The sequence below is a fragment of the Silene latifolia genome, chromosome 7 (assembly GCF_048544455.1).
Source record: "Silene latifolia isolate original U9 population chromosome 7, ASM4854445v1, whole genome shotgun sequence".
Taxonomy (NCBI): Eukaryota; Viridiplantae; Streptophyta; class Magnoliopsida; order Caryophyllales; family Caryophyllaceae; genus Silene; species Silene latifolia.
The window spans coordinates 55,476,605-55,498,256 of record NC_133532.1 but is presented as its reverse complement, the minus strand read 5'-3'; the positions used below and the strand labels follow the sequence as shown (position 1 = coordinate 55,498,256).

The following is a 21,652-nucleotide window of genomic DNA, read 5'->3' as shown; positions in this document are numbered from 1 at the left end:
GAGTATAAAATGATGATATCCCGGATTGTGTTTGTTACTCTGATTAGAATATTCAATGCACATTTGAAATTATTGTTAGTGTGATTTCCTAACATGTATTAGGAAAGCTATTTAATAGTGTTAGGAATTTGTACGTGATTGCTTATATTAATATTTTTTTTATTGTTATAGTTTTAGGATTTCAGCAAATGACACGTGGCGTAGGAATAGGTGTTGACACGTGGCGATCAAATAGGATGCTGGTTACCGCTTTAATATAATATATGATGATACTTGTGTAAAACCGCTTTATACAAGTAATATTTGATGTTAATAACTAAAAACATTATATTTAACTTCTTGAAAGCCACGGTTACGATCTTACCCGGGCAACGCCCGGGCAACACCCGGGCATGAACTCTAGTATTCTTCAATATTAGCAGTAAAATTGTCATTTAAATGAAACATAAAATCCACGTCTTATTATCATTCAAGTGAAATCAACGTAGACGATACAACATTGAGGCGTCTACAACCCTTTATTCAAACCATACTGTGTCTTCAATAGACATAAGCTCACATAACGTGGCATAAAACATAGTAGCTAGTTGTACAATAATACAAGATTACAAACCCATTTTAACGATCGATGAGTCAGCCAACCTTACATAATACTCCAGGAACTACAATAGTTATAAGGTTTTTGATTATAGCAATCAAGGTTCTGGCCATAGTCAATACCAAACATGTCGCAATACTTCTTGTAAAATCCAATTCGATCCTCGACACGTGGGTCTGGTGGTGGAATGTTACATTCGAGACCACCATTGATAATATTAATAAGCAACCCATATCCTGCAACTCGGCCGCAAGCATTGTCAGCAGGAGTTGGTCGCCACTGACTGATCGAAACAGCGTGACAAGATGGCTTTGGTGGTTGAGCTGTCATCCAGAACCACAATGCTGTCTTAAAGGAAACGGTAGGGTCCGTTTCTACTAGATCTGGATCACTTAGTAGGTCTAACCCTAATGCTTCCCCTGCCGGTCCATAGTTGTAATTGCTGCATCCATGTTTCATATAGCAATCAAAAGGAACGAATTTAGTGAACAGTATGCTGAAAGTTGTACATTTAACTTTGTGTTGTCCAATGGTTCTGAGTTGAATATCACCAGATTTAAACCACTACAAAGCTAGGAAAGTGCATTTATGTATAAGGAACAAAAAATTTGGAAAAATACATACTAGGAAAGTTGTATAGGTCCCCGACCATAGTATTTCTTTCCGGCAACGCAAGGCCATTGTGCCGAAGGCTCACAGTGAGGGTCTTTGGCTCCAACTTCTGCCTTGTGACAGTAACCCCACGCGAACCGTCCATCTGGTGCAGTATCCCATCCACCTGCAAATCCATCTTGTATTTTTAGATTGCTATTCGATTAAAAAAACTGGTTTTCCTTTGAATTAAAATAATACTCCCTACTTTTTAGTAGAAGCTAGCCTCGATAGTTGGAGAAAATCTTGCGAAAATGCACGGCCAAGGATAATACTGTAGATTATATAGATCGAAATATAAACAAAGAGGTAAACAGATACTCCTTCATACTAGCTAGTTAATTGTTGCTATTTACGAATTACGAGTATGAAGTGATAGTAAAAGTAAAAGTAAAACAAACCAGTAGTCTCATGACGAGTATGAAGTGATATATAGTAAAAGTAAAAGTAAAACAAACCAGTAGTCTCATGAGATGTCTGAGCAAAGAAAGAAGCAACTTCCCGCTTCCTAGTTTCCTCATCACCAACAGTCCCAAAACAAGGAAAATATTTGGCAGCATTAATAAATGCATCAAATGTATAAAATCCTCTAGCTAGGCAAATAGGGTCATTACGATGCAACAACATTTGATTAAACAATTCCTCATTTATTATGTCAGTAAGCTCACCCTCCGCCTCATCGCAAGGAGGTGGGAGAGGTGAGGGTGGTAATGGTGGTGGAGGAGGTGGGGACGGTGGTGGTGGCGGTGGCGGTGGCGGTGAAACACATTGACTTTGACACCCGTCATCACAGTAAGGAGGAGTAATACCACAGTACCCCGATCTGCTACAGCAGTAACGCCGAGGACACAGGGCACCTCCTGCTTGCCAACCACATTGTTCTGCTACGGCACTACCGGTTAACCATAAAAAGAATAGAAGGGTGTATACTGGTGCTAATAGAAGGTTTTTTTTGGTTCCCATGCTCTTTATTTTTTGTGTACGTTTTGGTTTGTGATGAAAAACAAAGGGGATGTAGCTAATTTATAGAGTACTGACCAAGGGAAGGATTGCTATTTTCCTACGTAACATATTCATTGTATATATGTACTATTACGCACGTTTTTTTGTTCTAGATTTATTGTACGTAGTTACTGTATCCACGTTTTTATGTAGCTCCGACTTCCGATTATGAACGACGGACTCACGGACACAATAGTTCAGATACCATTCTTTATTGTACGGTCATTTTCTAAAAATGTTTTTTTGAACAATGTAAAAGTTTCAATGCAACTTTGTAAGAGTTTTTATTAAGGGTAACGCTCTTTCATTTACTTGATTTACCTAATTATGTATTTCCTCCATTTAATTTTTATCACCCCAACTTTCTAATATATGTGAGGAGTATTATATTGAAGTGAAGTGATTAAAGTAAAACCGATCTAGCATCACCCTACTTGAGAATATAAGATTTACTTTTCTTCATGCATTTTGCTTTTATCTTATTTTTACTACTTGACTAGTCTTACGTTGTATCCGTCTTAAGCAAGAATTCGGATAAAACAGATACGATTATGTTTATCCCTATATAATAAGTAGAGCATATTGCATATACAAGGTTATTTTCGTCAAAAACAATGCTTGGGGGTCCTTAAAGCCATGAAATAATAGTTTGGATTGCAGTGTTTACGCACATTTTATTCATTCATGTACGATGTACTTGCCTTTTCTTTCAATTTCCCCCAATTTTATTCAATGCTATCCTCCCCACCACTAACCCTCCCCACCTCCCACCTTGCCACTCTCTCCACCACCGCCTTCCATCTCCCTTGTACCTCAACAAGTTACTTATACGGACTTTTCGTTCATTTTCTTTTGTTGAAATGCATGTAAGTATGGTATGTATTATATAAATAGATCAAAGGAATTTACAAAGAATCAAAATTGTTGTATGAAAAACTATGAACTACTTAGGAGCTCACTAAGAGCTTACTCCTGATCAACCAAAAATCAAAAATTCATCCTTGGACTTCACATTTACATTCAGACGGTTGGTTTTTAACTCTACTTTTCGTATCCTCCATGATCTTCTTCACTAGCTTACCAGGATGTTCAATGTGACTATTTCCACACGACCCTTATTCCTTTCGAACCAAATCATACAAGCAGCAGCTAGAACAATGGCAGCATGTACTCTTATTGTTGAAACTAGTTGTTGCACTGGCGCGGTGCCCCAATTTGGTTAAACAGTATTGCGTAATAATAGTGGTACAATAATAGAAATGATCTTTGTTAAATCAACTAAGTAAAATGATTTAAGTTAAACACACTACGTAGCCGGATGGCATAGCATTGGAATGCTTTACAAAATATGACTTGTCTTGACAAAATGAACTGTTGGGTTCCTTATGTTGATGATAACATGCCCATTTGATTTGTGTTATCTTAGTTTACCTTTTCAGGATTAATGATGTAATCAAGCTTGGATTAAGAAGTGTTGAAGTTGTTACTAATCCCATTGTAATTAGTCGTGTGTCATCTAATGTAAAAGTGAGAAAGTTAAGTATAGTAGAGTAATAGAAACAAATCGAGATTTGTTGCTTCAACAAGCAAACAATTTGAGTGGACTAGGCCACAACTCGTAGAACTTGAAGCTTCCTTTTTATCTTTCAAATGCTTTCACGTGACTCTTATTTTCTAAGATAAAAACCTGATTTTATTAAGGAGGTAGTATCCAATAAAGAGTGGTTTGAATTATTCAAAATGTTTCCTCTTTATGCAAATTCAATCCTTTGGTTTTTAAGAAAACAAAAGTTGCTTTTTGCCATATTTGTGTTAACTTGTCATCATGTGACTTGTCTCACATCCTTTGTTTTTCAAATTGCATGAGCATTTAAGGTTGTCTTTCAAACCTTCTTTCTCTATTCCTTCCTTTGCAAAAGACTCCTTTTTGGTGCAAGTTATTAGGTGGTTGCTATTGTCCTTCACATGTGAGGTCTTTGACCCTTCAAAACCCTAGCAACCCCTTCACTCATCTCCTCTATAAATACCGAGTCCCTCTTCATTAAATCCTCAAGACTTTTTCGATTTAATTCTTTCATGTTTTGCAAAGTGTTTTCAAAAGCTTAAAATCGTGTCTTTTGCAAAATCTTTTTAAAAGTCTTCAAGTGTCTTTCGGTTTCTACGATCGTGTACATCGTTGCTTTTCCATACTAAACTCTCTTGCTTAAAAGTGTTGATCTTGTAAAAGTTGTCCACCTCTATTCTTTGCTAAGAATGTGTTAGTGGAAACTTGATCCTTTACATTTTAAGTGTGTTAGTAGAGTTTAGGACGGAGTAGTCTTTAACTCTTGACAACCGGAGTAGGTTGTGAGTTGTTGAGTTCTAGGACGGAGTAGTCCTTTAACTCTTGGCAATCGGAGTAGATTGCGAGTTAGCTTGTCATAGAACGGAGTAGTTCTTGTACTAGCTTTGCAACCGGAGTAGGTTGGCGTCTTTTATTACAAGGGTCTTTTAGTTTTCGGAGTAGATCACTAAAGGAAAGTAATAAAAAGTAGATTGGACGTAGGCACTTGAGTTTCTTGCCGAACCAATTCAAAAATCTCGTGTTCAAGTGCTTATTTTATTTCCATTTTGCCTTTTTACTTTGTTTGTTTGTTTTGTTTCGCTTAAACTTAGAAGTGTGATTCATCATATCGTCGCATTTTGTCTGCAGGTCATCATACTTCACAAACCGAGACAAATAGATACAAATCGAACGATTGTTGCTTTCATACTTCAGCAAACATTCATCGAGATACTTGTTCAATCTTTCAATATTATTCAAAGTATCCTCTAAATCTCTTTTGTTCATTTAACTTACTTTAATCCAATAAAGTTGAAGTTAAAATTTTTAAAAGAGTACCTAATTCACCCCCTCCCCCTCTTAGGTACTTGAATCCATAAACTCAACAATTGGTATCAAAGCCTCGTGCTCTTGATCGAGGCTAACCGCCTTAGAGTTTGATTCGTGGGTAATGGATTCCGAGAAACACTCCAAGATCCCGGTCTTTACCGGTTCGAATTTTGGATGGTGGAAACTCAAAATGGAACATTACATCAAAAGTATCGATTATCAATGTTGGAACATCATCCAAAATGGACCTCTTGTCATTGAGGAAACCGATATCCTTAACGGTTTCACTAAGACAAAAGAGGAAAGAAATTACAATGAGAACGACTTCAAGCTTGCCGAAAAGAATTCCAAAGCAATGTCGATTCTTCAACGTTGTGTTGGTGAGGGGGAAGTTAGTCGAATCTCCGGGTGTCCTACTAAGCAAAATCCATTTGGGATTCCCTTGTACTTGCATATGAAGGGACGTCCCAAGTAAGAAAACACCGTATTGACCTTCTCATGCAACAATATGAAATGTTTAGAATGTCAAAGGACGAGTCTTTAAATAATTTTTCTTCTCGTTTTTCTTGTATAATTAATGAGCTTCAAAGTCTAGGAAGGAATTTCGAGTCCGAGGACATCATTCGAAAAATCCTTCGTAGTCTAACCCCTAAATGGCAACCTAAAGTCACCGCCATAGAGGAAGCTAAAGACTTGTCAACCCTATCTCTTCATGAACTAATGGGATCACTAATGGCTCACGAGTTTAATCTCGATAAGCATTCTAGTGAGTCATCAAAGGCAAAGAGTCTCGCCCTCACATCTTCTCCAAGTGATGAAGAAGATGAGGAGGAAGACGAGTTTGCTATGTTCACAAGAAACTTAGCCGGGTTGGTCAATGGCCAAGGTAACAAAAAGTTCACTAATAATTACTCTAAAAAACGCTTTCCTAAGAGACGACCTACTTCCACCATGGGATGCTTTAAATGTGGTGATAAAACTCATCAAATTAAAGAATGTCCCAAGTGGGAAGAAATCAAATCTAAGGAAAGAAGAGAAAAGGTTAAAAAGGACTACAAACATAGAGTCATGAGTGCTATATGGGGAATGTCCGACTCCGAGGAAGATGAGGAACTCATCGAGGAGGAACTTGAGGCTAAAATGTGTCTTGCAAATCATGGTAAGGAAAAAGTCTCGAAAACCTCAAAACATGAACACTTAAGATGCCTCATGGCTAACCCCGACGATTCCGACTCCGATTCCGACAACGAGGTAAACAATCTAAAGGCCAAGGCTAGAACTTACTCCAAAGAGAAAGTATGTAAGCTTCTTGATCAACTTTTTGATAAGTGTCGGTCTCAAACTAATAAGCTTGATATTATGCAAAATGAGATTGAGGAAATTGCTCAAGAGAACTTTAATCTGAAAAATGAACTAAAAGCAACAGATCACGTTCATGTCACTTCGAGGCATATAATGAAGTCAAAAGAGTCAACAAGTTAAACAAACATTTGACTAAAGAACTAGAGCGTCTTAGGTTGACCCCACGGACGTCTCGACCTTGAAAATGTCAACACAACTTTGGTGATGCAAGTTTCCCAACTAACCAAGGAACGTGATGACGTTTTGAAGGACAAAGATGGTCTTGAAAATGAGATCTATGACCTTGTAGTTGAAGTTGTTGACTTAAGAGAAACAGTCTCTAAGATCGTTGCTTTCGACCACGAGTTAGACAAGTTTAAAAGAAAAAGTGAATGGTTGGAAAATGAAAATGAGTGTCTTAAAAGTGAGGTTGTTTGTCTCAAGAATGAAATAGAAGATCTCCATGATAGGCTTACTTTCTTTCAAAAAGGTATGCCCGAATGTAGCACTTCTAGGTCTTCACCTCACCATAGATCCGATGAAGTCGTTGATCTAAACAAAAGACTTGACGAGATGACATCTAAATATGAAGAGTCCAAAGAAAGAATCATTTATCTTATGTCTAAACTCAATAATCACACCCATGACTTCATTGTTGAGAAAAGATTGTCCATAGAAAGTGCTAACAATGATGAACTTAAAAGAGAAAAAGAAAAGAACTTGCATCTTCTCTCACGTGTCCATGACTTGACCAATGAACTTGTTAATGCTAAGAACATCACTGAAAAATGGGAAGGAAGTCAAACCGTGTTAAACTTCCTCACAAATCAAACCGAGAAGTGTGAGAAATCTGCTGGTTTGGGGTTCAAATGGAACAGTCGGGATCGATTGTTGCATCCGAAGCCTAAAAACGATTTTAGAGGAAGGAAGTATGTAGGTCTTCCCGAATACATCATTTGCAATTATTGTGGTGACAATGGTCATGTTTTTAATGGTTGCACAAAACGATTTGATGACATTGATAAGAACACCAAAGCATTAAAAGAAATGAACATTAAGAAAGACACCACAAGTTATGTTGATCACAAAAAGGGACCCAAACTCATTTGGGTTCCTAAACTCAAAAACTAATCTTGTGTAGGGCTTGGTGAGAGGCGACCGCAATTGGTACTTGGATAGTGGATGCTCTCGTCACATGACGGGTGATAGAAGCCAATTCCTCTCACTTAAAGCATATGATGGTGGCACGGTAAGGTTTGGTGACAACAAGAAAGGTGAAGTAATTGGTATTGGAAAAGTTGGTAAGTCATCCTTACTTTGTGTCGACAATGTGCGGCTTGTCAAAGGTTTGAAACATAATCTCCTTAGTATCTCTCAACTTTGTGATAAGGGTAATGTTATTGAATTTCGTGCCAATATGTGTCGAATTTTTGATGCCACTACTAATGAACTAATACTCGAAGGAAGACGTGTCAAAGATGTTTACTTAACTAATTTGAACTCTCTATCCGGTCACACCATGTCTTGCATGAGTGTAATGAACAATGATCCTTGGTTATGGCATAAAAGGTTTGGTCATGTTAGTACAAAAACTCTTAATACCCTTAAAAGACTTGATTTGGTTGAAGGCATTCCTAATATAAAATTTGACATTGATAAAGTATGTGATGAATGTGCTAGAGGTAAACATGTTAAAAGTTCCTTCAAATCCAAAAGAATTATGAGTACATCTCAACCTTTGCAACTTTTACATATCGACTTGTGTGGACCAATGAGAACTAGAAGTAGAGGTGGTAGTCGTTATGTGTGTGTCATTGTTGATGATTACTCTAGGTTTGTTTGGGCACTCTTCCTAAGCTCTAAGGATGAGACATTTGATGAGTTTCTAATTTGGTTAAAGAAGATTCAAAATAAACTTGGTTTAAAACTTGTTTCAATGAGAACCGATCATGGAACCGAATTCGAAAACTCATCATTTGGTGCTTATTGTGATGACAATGGTGTAGACCATAACTTCTCGGCTCCTAGAACCCCACAACAAAATGGTGTGGTTGAAAGGATGAATAGAACCCTTGAAGGAATGGCTAGAACAATGTTATTAACTAGTAAGTTGCCTAAGAATTTTTGGGCCGAAGCGGTAAATACCGCTTGCTACATTTATAATCGTGTCATGATAAGGAGTATTTTAAATAAAACTCCCTATGAATCATTACGTGGAAGAAAACCCAATATTTCATATTTTAGATGTTTTGGAAGCAAATGTTTTGTTCACAACAATGGTAAAAACAATTTGGGTAAGTTCGATCCACGAAGTGATGAAGGAGTATTTATTGGGTACTCCGATCATAGCAAGGCCTATAAAGTTTACAATAAACGAACCTTGTTAATTGAAGAAAGCATCCATGTCATTTTTGATGAATCTAGTGTGCTTGGACAGGTACAAAACATGGATGATGATGATGAGGATGAGGATGATGAATTTGAGATTGGTCTTGTTCGAAAAGACTTCGTGTTCACGGATGAAGAAGCTCCCAAAGACCTGAATTGCAATGCATACGCAGACTGTCGCCATCAAAGGAGAGCAAAGAACTCGGGGGCAACACGTAGTACTTCGATTCCTCTCTGGAAGCAACAGACCCAACGACGTTGCTTCTACCTCTAGAATCAAGAAAACCAAAACAAGTGAGGATGAAGAACCTTCCAGGCCAATGGAAACGATCCACTTGTGGATCGATGCAAATTTGAGGGGAACAAGAAACCTTTGTTCCAAAGAAGTGGAAACATCAAAGCTCTCATCCACTCACTAATCTCACAAGTGATCTCAACTCGGGAATTCGAACAAGATCATCCGTCAACAAACTCGCCCACCTCAATGAGTATTGTGCTCATAATGCCTTCCTATCTCAAATTGAGCCTTCAAATGTAACAGTCGCCTTGACTGATGCATATTGGGTGATTGCCATGCAAGATGAGCTCAATCAATTCAAAAGAAATGAGGTATGGCACTTAGTCCCTAGACCGCCTAATCGTACCGTCATTGGTACTAGGTGGGTCTTTCGCAACAAGCTTGATGACTCGGGAGAAATTGTAAGGAACAAGGCTAGACTAGTGGTGTAAGGTTATAACCAATAAGAGGGTATTGATTACGATGAAACCTATGCACCGGTAGCTAGACTTGAGGCCATACGATTGCTTATAGCTTTTGCGGCTCACAAAGGCATTAAACTCTTCCAAATGGATGTCAAAACCGCCTTCTTAAATGGATATTTGGAAGAAGATGTCTTTGTAGAGCAACCACCGGGCTTTGAGAACAATGATTTGCCTAACCATGTTTTCAAATTAGACAAAGCTCTTTATGGTTTAAAACAAGCACCAAGATGTTGGTATGATAGATTGTCTAAATTTCTTATTGAAAATGGTTTTAAAAGAGGCTCCGTTGACAAAACATTGTTCTTGAAGCAAATCCAAAGGTGAACTGTTGGTTGTACAAGTATATGTTGATGACATTATATTTGGTGCAACAAATGAACTCCTTTACTTATATTTTTCGGAACTAATGAAATCGGAGTTTGAAATGAGCATGATGGGTGAGCTAGGATTCTTCCTTGGGCTCCAAATTAAGCAATCAAAGGATGGAATCATGATCCATCAACAAAAGTATATCAAAGAAATGCTTAAGAAATTTGGGATGACTAATGGTAAGCCTCATGATACACCTATGGTGGCCGGGTCCAAATTGGACAAGGATGAACTCGGTAAGAATGTTAGTGATAAGGTGTATAGAGGTATGATAGGCTCGCTTCTTTACTTGACCGCAAGTCGTCCCGACATTCTCTTTAGCGTATGTTTATGTGCTAGGTTCCAAGCAAATCCGAAAGAATCACATTTCAAAGCCGTTAAACGAATTCTTCGATATTTGATTGGAACACAAAATCTTTACCTATGGTACCCTTTACATTGTCCTTTTGATCTTATAGGCTTTTCGGACGCGGATTATGCGGGGTGCACGGTGGATAGAAAGAGTACCTCCGGAATTGCAACGTTCTTGGGTCCTTGCTTGACTTCTTGGGCTTCAAAGAAACAAAATACGGTAGCTCTTTCTACGGCCGAAAGTGAGTACGTTAGTGCGGCACATTGTTGTTCTCAACTCCTTTGGGTAAAGCAACAACTCTTGGATTTTGGTATTATTTTTGACTCCATTCCTTTAATGTGTGATAATACGAGTGCAATTAATATTTCCAAAAATCCCATTCAACACTCTAAAACCAAACATATTGATATTCGTCATCATTTTATTCGTGATCATGTGGAAAAAGGGCATATTAAACTTATCTTTTGCAAGACCGAAAATCAAATTGCCGATATTTTTACTAAGCCACTTGCAAGAGAACATTTTGAGAAATTTAGACTAGAAATTGGGTTAATTAATAGCTTGTGATTTTGAGTATGTGTTTTACAAAATTCCCTAATTGATTAAATTAAAATTGGATATATGTTATTAAGTGTTCTAAGTGCATTGACATCATGTTTGGACCAAAAATTGACACCGTATTTGTGAGTCGGCAATCACTCAACCTCATATCTAAATTTACGTTTATAATATGCTACTTCGTGTTTTTATCTCGAGTGATTGAATTTGTCTAGACGGGCCAACTACTTTGCTTACCACATTAAATGGGCCATTAACTACCCCAACACTCCTACCTATCTCTACCCGTCCAAACCACCTAAACCCACTAACCCTTCATCTCCCAAATCCACAATTTCCTCATATCACCTACCCTAACCCACCATGGTAAAAACATCATTTAACACACCCATTCCCATCAAACCCACAAAATTTACCTCTCTACCTGTCACATCCAACCCGCCTACATCACCAACTCCAACCATGCCACCAGTCAAAACATCTTACGCCTTTCCCCCACAAACCTCAAACACGACATCAACAAACCCAGATCCATCTAGCCCTCAACCATCACCAAAACCCACTGACCCTCCATCATCCGACGAAATACCCATCTCCACAATGGTAGGACGACGCACTCGTGGTGGTCGGAAGAAAAGCTCCACGGTTCCTAGCTCCTCCTCTGAACCGGCTACTGTATTGGTTGAAGATGTCGAAGATGAAACTGAATTTGATTTGAACGAAAATCCATCAAAATCCGGCGAGTCTGACCCGACTCGCGAAAAAGAATAACAAAAGAAAAGAAAAAGCCTCCTCCTCCCAATTACCCCAATCTCCGAAAATGTTGAACAAAGTAACATTGATAATCCCATTGATGATATCCCAATTGAAAATCCGAATGAACCTACCCAGAAAAAATCGAAACCTTCAAAGAAAAAGCTTGTCTACCTTGCTCCTTCTGATCCGGTCTCTCTTACCTCGAAGTGGGATCTAGCCATTGTTTGGGCTCACCTTGAGAGTCTCGACCTTCCTACTTCTATTTACAAAAGCGTGAAAGGTTGATGAACATCAAAGCAATTCACTCTCCTCGGGCTTATAATCAAAAATGGTTCGAACCGCCTGCTTTTCACTCGGTCCGTGATATGGTTCTAGCTCAAGGTTGGGAGAAGTTCTTGGAAATGCGTGAGCCGGTATTTGTGAGCGAAGTGATTCAATTCTTTGCAACGGTACGGGTTGATAAGTCCGGTGAATTTGTTACTGACTAAGGTGAACGGTAAGCCTCTAAAATCGACTCAATCGATTTCGCTCATCGCTCTTAATATTCCAGTCGGAGGCTATGACAAACTCCCCTCTGAAACTTGGGTAGCCTTACCATATGCCTCCCCTCTTAGCATTGCTCAAACCGTTTGTCCCAAAACTGTCTCCCCCGGACCCGTGAGCAACACCCAAATCCCACCTCCTCTTCGAATCATTTTTAACATGTTGTGTCGCTCAATTTATCCTTCGGGTGATAGAGGAAAACTCACCATTGCCTTACAATATTTAATCTATCACATTGCTACCCACAAGAAGGTGAACCTAGTTGGGCTAATGTTTAAACGTTTTCATCTTATCTCGACCAAGCTTCGTCGACCTTCTTCTAGCTTGATTCATTTACCCTATGGAATGTGGTTATCGGTTGTGCTCAAGGCACACGGGGTTTTAGTGAATACTAGCTTGGGTTCGTTGGATATGTGTGATGTTATGAGTGATGGGCAAATGGGGAAGATGCTTATCAAGGTTGAGAATGATGAGTTAATTTCTGTGAAAATTAAGAAGGACCCGGAAGTTGGGTCATCTAGTCAAGGGAATACGGGTAGTATGCGGGATGTACTCAATGCCGTGGCTGAGTTAAGTGCGTGGATTAGGGAAGATGCTCGTCAAAAGGACTTGGCTATTTCGGCCCTTGCTTCTACTTTGGACCTCATCCGTGGAGAGGTGGATATTATTTCCACCCTTGTGTCAACAAAAGAGGTTGGTGAAGATGCTCATGTGGATGATGATCCGTTGGGTAGTGGCTCGGATGGTGAACAAGCCTCCTCTCCTTAGCCTTTCCATTTCCTCTCGGCCTATTAACCCTTACCCGTGCCCCCTTATTTTGCTTCACCTTGGTTGTGCCTTTCTAAGACTTATTTTCTTGCTTGTTATTTTGAACAATTGGTGGTGTACTTTAAACTCTCTTTAGCTATGTTGAACCTTGATTAGCCTTTGCCTAATCTTTGTTTATGTTGACCTTGTTACCTTGTCACATCTACATGTGTCTTTTTGTGTTTTCTTATGAAATATCTGCACTCTAATGCTTGTGACATCCCTATCCTTTTGATGATGTCAAGAGGGGGAAAAGGTAAATTCATGCTTTGAATCTCTTTGCTTATTGATTAAACTAATGGCTTGTCTAACCTTCTTAGCTTGATTCTTGTTTGGGGCAATGTAAAATTGTCTTGATAGTTTGATTCTAGCTTTTGCCCTTGGTAAGGTAATATTGTCCCTTCTCTATCATTTGATCTTGCTTGTTAAAAATCTTGAATCAAGGTGTTTACATTGCTTATACATTCGTTTGGGGCTTGTCATCATCAAAGGGGAAATTTGTTGGGTTCCTTATGTTGATGATAACATGCCCATTTGATTTGTGTTATCTTAGTTTACCTTTTCAGGATTAATGATGTAATCAAGCTTGGATTAAGAAGTGTTGAAGTTGTTACTAATCCCATTGTAATTAGTCGTGTGTCATCTAATGTAAAAGTGAGAAAGTTAAGTATAGTAGAGTAATAGAAAAGCAGTCCAGGATGATTGTTGCTTCAACAAGCAAACAATTTGAGTGGACTAGGCCACAACTCGTAGAACTTGAAGCTTCCTTTTTATCTTTCAAATGCTTTCACGTGACTCTTATTTTCTAAGATAAAAACCTGATTTTATTAAGGAGGTAGTATCCAATAAAGAGTGGTTTGAATTATTCAAAATGTTTCCTCTTTATGCAAATTCAATCCTTTGGTTTTTAAGAAAACAAAAGTTGCTTTTTGCCATATTTGTGTTAACTTGTCATCATGTGACTTGTCTCACATCCTTTGTTTTCTGAAATTGCATGAGCATTTAAGGTTGTCTTTCAAACCTTCTTTCTCTATTCCTTCCTTTGCAAAAGACTCCTTTTTGGTGCAAGTTATTAGGTGGTTGCTATTGTCCTTCACATGTGAGGTCTTTGACCCTTCAAAACCCTAGCAACCCCTTCACTCATCTCCTCTATAAATACCGAGTCCCTCTTCATTAAATCCTCAAGACTTTTCTGATTTAATTCTTTCATGTTTTGCAAAGTGTTTTCAAAAGCTTAAAATCGTGTCTTTTGCAAAATCTTTTTAAAAGTCTTCAAGTGTCTTTCAGTTTCTACAGTCGTGGCCACTGTTGCTTTTCCATACTAAACTCTCTTGCTTAAAAGTGTTGATCTTGTAAAAGTTGTCCACCTCTATTCTTTGCTAAGAATGTGTTAGTGGAAACTTGATCCTTTACATTTTAAGCGTGTTAGTAGAGTTTAGGACGGAGTAGTCTTTAACTCTTGACAACCGGAGTAGGTTGTGAGTTGTTGAGTTCTAGGACGGAGTAGTCCTTTAACTCTTGGCAATCGGAGTAGATTGCGAGTTAGCTTGTCATAGAACGGAGTAGTTCTTGTACTAGCTTTGCAACCGGAGTAGGTTGGCGTCTTTTATTACAAGGGTCTTTTAGTTTTCGGAGTAGATCACTAAAGGAAAGTAATAAAAAGTAGATTGGACGTAGGCACTTGAGTTTCTTGCCGAACCAATTCAAAAATCTCGTGTTCAAGTGCTTATTTTATTTCATTTTTTGCCTTTTTACTTTGTTTGTTTGTTTTGTTTCGCTTAAACTTAGAAGTAACATTCATCATATTGTCGCATTTGGTCTGCAAGTCATACTTCACAAACCGAGACAAATAGATACGATAACGATTGTTGCTTTCATACTTCAGCAAACATTCATCGAGATACTTGTTCAATCTTTCAATATTATTCAAAGTATCCTCTAAATCTCTTTTGTTCATTTAACTTACTTTAATCCAATAAAGTTGAAGTTAAAATTTTTAAAAGAGTACCTAATTCACCCCCTCCCCCTCTTAGGTACTTGAATCCATAAACTCAACATGAACAAAATGAATATAATGGTGAAGCATCCGTACAGTTTTAGCAACAAGATCGTTACTATTTAAGGAATTTCGTGGGATACATTAATTTCCATTCCAACTGAAATATGCCGTCATCAGCAGAAAATCACATATTCAAGTACTTCCTGACTTTTTTTTTTTGGCTTTGGTGTTCTGATAAGGTAATGAATTATGCATGTTTAGCATAACTGTATAACAAGCTCACAACCATACTCGGACCATGACTTGTCTAAAATTCCTTCATACTCGATCTCTTCACCATCGGCGGTAAAACGAATCTCTTCTCCATGCCAGAAACATAGCTTAAGCGAGCTGGCCATGTAAACTGAGGGCTACATAGCTATGCGGATCTGCAAATGGGTAGTTTTTTAAATGATGATAAAGGCAAATGTTGAGACGAAAATGACCGTTTTTTCATTCTAGGGATAATGTGTATTAGACAAGGAGCCTTACACAAGGAACATTCTACAGTTCCCTAAGCATGCCTTAAGCTCACTCTTAAGCTCACTCTTTTTCTCCCTCCCTCTTAAAAAATCATCCAGAGACTCTCTCTCCCTCACCCCCTCCTTCCCTCCCTCCTTCTTCATTCTCCCCTTCCCTCCCAGCCTCCCTCGGATGGGTCCATGGTGCAGAAATATAGTACCTGATCCGGTAATAGGTGTACATTTTGTGTTGATGCGATAGATGTGCAGCTTCTCATATAAGTCATACTTAATAAGGGTTAACACACATGCAAAGGAACGATGGTCTCCCTTCTTCCCTCTTAACATCTCCCCATCTTCCTTTCCTTCCCTCCCTCTCTCTCAAATATGAACAAAACCAAATCCCAAACTCTCTCTCTCCCTTCCACCCTCCGCCTTGCTCCCTCTCAATCTACACACAATCGAGCAGAAACAATTTGTCCCTTCCTTTCAATCTAAACAAAACCAAGCATAAACTACCTGTCTAACTGTCCCTCCCTCCATTCCCTCCTTCCTGTTTAATTTATTTCGTAGTAACAATTCCTTGACAGAACTACAATCCAACCCCCAAAAATGAAAAATGTTGAGATAAAACCCCATCAGAACCCATTCTCAAAGAAAAAATTTGAATTAAAATATTTGTAATGTACAAGCACTAACCTGCTCGGGCTGTGAGAAGAACATGCTCATTGGTAATCTGGCCTCGATATCACTGAATAGTCATCAATCCTGTGACAAGTATCCAACTGATGACTCAGGAAAAAAAATGACTCAAGCAAAAAGGCTTGGTACACTTATACAAAATTTGCAAAACACTATTGTTGGTTTTTGGATCCCTTACATGCAAAGCCTTGGTATAATATTGATAAAGAAACTAACACAAGGTGGGGTGGGAAAAATGCGTTCTTTATCCTCCTTCCTAGTCTTATACTCTCATTACCCTTAAGCCGGGAATTTGGTCATTACACTTTGAATGTCACATATTGAACCAGGGGATTGGTTAAAGAAACACATAGTATACATACATACTTCATGATTATAGACTTGAGCTGGGAATCAAGACTCTTCTTTCAAGGGATCTCCTTCAGTTTATTCCACTTCTACATTGTAGCTTTGGCCTAATAACCAGCAACAAAGGTCGCGAACTGCCAATAGAATTCTAAAATTAATCATTCTTGTCATCACTTAAGTAATACTTCATCTTATTATTAACCGTATACCCATGCCATCGTCTTAAAGTATCAACACCTATCAGTCTTTCATGTTTCTCCTATGTGTCTTTCATACTCCATCCATTGCAATTAATTTTATACATTTGATTGAAATATAACTCACATATATTGAACAAATTAATGAGGGTACACCACATATGCAAAGCGGACGCTTTCCCTTGTCCCACTTCTCCCCATCTCCCTCTCCCTCTCCCTCTCAATTCCGAAAAAAACCATCCCCCAGTTGCTCTCCCTCCCTTCCAACCTGTGCCCCTTTATCTCTCCGGCCCTCGCTCCCTCTAAATCTATATTTCTAATGGAGAAGGGAAATTAATTAAAGGAACTTTACGCTAGCTAACTAAAACTCTCACCCCTCCTTTTTGTTAGTAATTCCTCCGTAACTGAAACTTTGTTATGATGAAAAAGGCACGTTGCATTAGAAGTTTTTTAAGTTGACCAAGATAGATAGAATGAAAATGATAAAAAAAAAAAAAAAGGTCTAGGACTGTTCGTGTGACGTAACTTGAATCGCAGTTTTAACTATACCTAAACAATATAACCCTCTACCTAACTTGATAAATAATGTCAAAGACTTCTAATTACCACTATAATGTACAAACCACACATTACGAGATTGAGTAGCCGACTGTAACCTATCATCAAACCAATCAACAAACCAATTCGCGATTTTGCTAACTATGACCCTAACATTCTTAGGTTCCTAATTCTTAGATTAGAAGTTAGAATTCGCCCATTACTGTAACCTATATTCAAACCAATCAACATTTTAGCTAACTGTGTTAATGCATTGTACAGTCCCCAGTAGCTAATAACACCACACTCAACCAAATTTTCCACTTATTGGACATTAGCTCACAAGTAAACCATCTCATCAAAAAATCAGAATCTCATCTCAAGCAACTCCGAAAAACTACACAATCAATGACCATTTTAAACCCATAAGCATATAAATACATACAGTCCCACACAACCAACATCAATTGATTAGTCCCATGAATTTCTAATGAAAATCGTCAAAATTAACATGCCAGGAGTCATCTACATAAAGGGGAAAAAAGGAAACGTTGCGGGTTTCATTTAAGGTATTAAATATCCAGCGCTACGTAGTCATCAAGATTACGAAGGTTAAAGGGATTGTCTTTTAAAGTGGTTTTTGCCGCATTTACAGTGCAATTACCAAGAAGAGACCACCAAGACATATTTAAGGATCAAATCTCAAAACCAATATATAATACCATGGTTTGGAAGTAACCAAGCACCATGCTTACCGACAAAGATAAATACAGCCTGCATGGATTAAATCTTGAATTTATTTGTCAAATAAAGGTAAGAATAAATTAACCAAAAGTAATCAAATTTGTAAGGTAATTCAATGTTGCAAAGATGGCAATAGTGCTCGTAACTTTCCCTGTTTTCCAGGGCCCATCTCTTCATCTCCCTGTCCATTGCATCAGCGAGTCTGAAACACCAGCAGATAAAATCACAGTGAGGCAACGAGATTACAGGACTATGCATTCAACTTTCACACTTCTCGAATGTTTTTCTTCCTGCTCCTGTCGAGCTTTGAATTCATGTAGATTCATCTTAGCCATAGCACGTTCCTAGATGTATTTATAACATACAACTGAATTAAACTACTTTGAACCAGAGCATTAGTTCAGTAGCAAAATAACCAGTGTGACTCAAGAATTTTCTCCGTCAAGATCTAAGATAAGCCATCGATCAAGAAGTAGATTCATAGATCAAGGTATACATGGTATATAGTGGGAGGTAAGACATAAAGCATGCAGTAGTTTATGTAATGTACCACACTACTACTCTCTAGTAAAGCAATGATATTAACAAAACTAAATATATTAAAATTTTGCAGACCTAAAGTCGAAAAACTAATGACGGGCTATTGGAGCTGAAGAATAGCAATTATGAGAAACAAATATTTGTTTGTAATGTAATGTTCTAACTTCTATCACCAAAAATCAGATGCCTTTAAACATTTAAGTATATGAGGGGACCTCTTGCCCTTAAAGTCAATGACTTTCGACTTCACTAATCAAGTAAGAAAAAGGGCTTCGGGTATTTGAAGGAGTAAAAAGCGTGCATAGGCTTATTGCAGAGTTCAATGAGAAGAGATGGGTGATCAATTTAAATTTACCTTAGCACCACCGCCTTTGTTCTCCTCTTCCCTTTCAGTTCATCTAATACACACTTAAATATTGAGGAAATAATAACTCTATGGATGATAAGACTAATTAAAGCAAGAACTTTGCCCCTGCTTGATGCAACTCTTTCATACAAGCCTCCCTAGTCCGAGACGTATAATATCATAGCTCATGTTTCAAAATCATTTAAAGAGACGTCTTTAAAGCTAAACAGAAGCAATGTGATTAAACCTATGAATTAGTAAAGCAAAGTTATAAGCATACCGAATCTGGTATGGTGCCAACACATTCCCCTTCAGCACAGACATTTTCATTACACATGTCGAGCTATGCAGATTGGTATGCGGGTAGAGGTTGATGTCATAGAAGCAACATTTTGCCAAACAGGGGATAGTTGAATCAAATTGGCTACAGTAAGATAAAACAATAGATCTGGAAAACCAAAAGTGATAATTTAAGCAAAACACGAAGAATTCTCGTCAAGCTCAAGTCATATGCTCTTGAAAAATACAGTCAACTACCAAGTAAAAATCAGTGAAGCGAGATAACTACCTCTTAATCGCCCACCAACGGTAACTGCCCCCCTCCCCTCCTTCCTTTTCAATGGTGTCCTTGGATCTGCAATTTACATATGCTGTTAAAACTGGTAGTATACACAGTACGTAGGTGTAGCACTCACACAGTCAACCAACAAAATCAATTACAGAAGTTTATTAAAGTTTTAGAACATGTACCAGTAGACGCCACTCAAAAAGGGCACACCATCTCTTTCTTAAAGTCGTCTCTCAATGACCTTGATCACTACCAATAGCACACATGATCTGATTAAAGAATAATCGATTGTTGTTAAGCATGAAGTTGAACCTTTTTCAGCTTGCTCGATGTTCAGTATGAAAGTATACCATACTTCATTGAACCTACGTGCAATTTTATAGTAAGCAATCAACTTCCCAAGCCTCTCTGTATGAATAGCTTCATGATCCACATGCCAATATAAGATTGAATTCATGATAAAAATCGCAAATTGGTGAATAAAATGGAAATGAAATTTCGATATTATGAAATTGAGGCAAAAAAAAAATCTAAGCATAGTAGCTTACCTGCATATAAGTCATCTTGTCAAAAGTAAGTGCCTTGTTTTTTACATTTGGGCCTGGTCCATTCTGCAACATCAGTACGCCTTAATTCTACAAATCATTACTTATAATATCATTGTTCCAGTAGAAGAGTAGATCATTACGAAAATATATACCTGAAATATAAAGAGCGCATATTTTTGACGCAACGTTTCTATGATATCTGGAAAAGAACGATAAGTTGATCAGAATATAGAATCAAGGTCACTAAAAATCTTTCACACATAAACACTGAGTGGTGGCCAATGGGTACGGATGCTAAATGTGGAACGGGACACAAACTTTAAAATCAATTTAATAGTTCTTTCCAGGTAATCAGCACGATTGCAGACCATGAAAACCATAGCTGCCACTGGTACCTATTGGTTTTAGCATATGAGAAAGCTAATGAGTCAGGTGCTCAATTCATGTTCCTGAAAATGAGAACACGGGCGTAAATTAAACGAGTTGAACCTCTATTTTCACGGTCAACTTTTCATGGCCTTTTCCTACACAACAAAATAGACTAATTGAACACAAAGTCTCAGTAAAACATCAAGCTAAAGTAAGAACGACATATTAACAAATTGATGAACTCAAGTGAATTTTTTTTGTAGTTATAAACTGGGCAAGAAACAGGCTCTTTTGTGAATTCTTATCTCCACTTATTTTCATTTGAAATTTGAATCACAAATTCAGACTTATCATAGGTGCACCCATCCTAGACCTACTCTATCTCAAGCGTGTAACTTCAAAGTTTCATGGAATAAGGTACATTAGTGCTGGTACGACCACACATTCACACCCACTATTTTGATAGTTTTACTTCAGGGATTTGCTGGGTTAGTTTGAATTTAGTAATAAAGCACACATCTACCTACGTTGAATGAAAATCCTGACGAAGATTAATATCTTAAGCTTTAAGATCTTTGTTATAAGTTTCTGCTTTGTGAAAACATGGTCATTGCAGCTACACACCACAACTTCTTGCAAACTCACCACACCAGATTACCACCCATAACAGACAAACGAATCAATACCAGGAATTCGCATAAACTAAAATTAGCATACCTCACGTATCGGCACATGTACATGGTCCGTTAACAGCGTGAACTGTTCTTTCTTCGGCAGTGGTGACGACATGAAAGTATTTAACAGCCTGCACTGAAATTGTTGTGACTCTTCTTTCAAGGGATCTCCTTCAGTTTATTCCACATCTACATTGTAGCTTTGGCCTAATAACCAGCAACAAAGGTCGCGAACTGCCAATAGAATTCTAAAATTAATCATTCTTGCCATCACTTAAGTAATACTTCATCTTATTATTAACCTTATACCCATGCCATCGTCTTAAAGTATCAACACCTATCAGTCTTTCATGTTTCTCCTATGTGTCTTTCATACTCCATCCATTCCAATTAATTTTATACATTTGATTGAAATATAACTCACATATATTGAACAAATTAATGAGGGTACACCACACATGCAAAGCAGACGCTTTCCCTTGTCCCACTTCTCCCCATCTCCCTCTCCCTCTCCCTCTCAATTCCGAAAAAAACCATCCCCCAGTTGCTCTCCCTCCCTTCCAACCTGTGCCCCTTTATCT

The 21,652-nt window shown here is 38.0% G+C and overlaps 1 protein-coding gene and 2 long non-coding RNA genes across 3 annotated transcripts; all 3 read right to left on the bottom strand.

Annotated features, from left to right (window-relative positions):
• Positions 1 to 439: 439 nt before the first annotated feature.
• Positions 440 to 2,220, bottom strand: LOC141592171 (basic endochitinase A-like). The gene is made up of 3 exons (XM_074412763.1): positions 1,708 to 2,220; positions 1,223 to 1,376; positions 440 to 1,040 (listed from the first exon to the last, which is right to left on the bottom strand). Exons 1-3 carry the CDS (start codon positions 2,210 to 2,212, stop codon positions 644 to 646), a joined length of 1,056 nt encoding a protein of 351 aa, XP_074268864.1. The 5' UTR covers positions 2,213 to 2,220; the 3' UTR covers positions 440 to 643.
• Positions 2,221 to 15,164: 12,944 nt separating this feature from the next.
• On the bottom strand, positions 15,165 to 17,238 carry LOC141592174 (uncharacterized). Its single transcript, XR_012521078.1, has 3 exons — positions 16,567 to 17,238; positions 16,198 to 16,266; positions 15,165 to 15,426 (listed from the first exon to the last, which is right to left on the bottom strand). It is a non-coding gene; the product is annotated as an uncharacterized LOC141592174 (long non-coding RNA).
• A 476-nt stretch (positions 17,239 to 17,714) lies between these two features.
• On the bottom strand, positions 17,715 to 21,214 carry LOC141592173 (uncharacterized). Its single transcript, XR_012521077.1, has 8 exons — positions 21,115 to 21,214; positions 20,181 to 20,227; positions 20,029 to 20,091; positions 19,850 to 19,900; positions 19,663 to 19,749; positions 19,481 to 19,546; positions 19,193 to 19,360; positions 17,715 to 18,228 (listed from the first exon to the last, which is right to left on the bottom strand). It is a non-coding gene; the product is annotated as an uncharacterized LOC141592173 (long non-coding RNA).
• Positions 21,215 to 21,652: the final 438 nt, after the last annotated feature.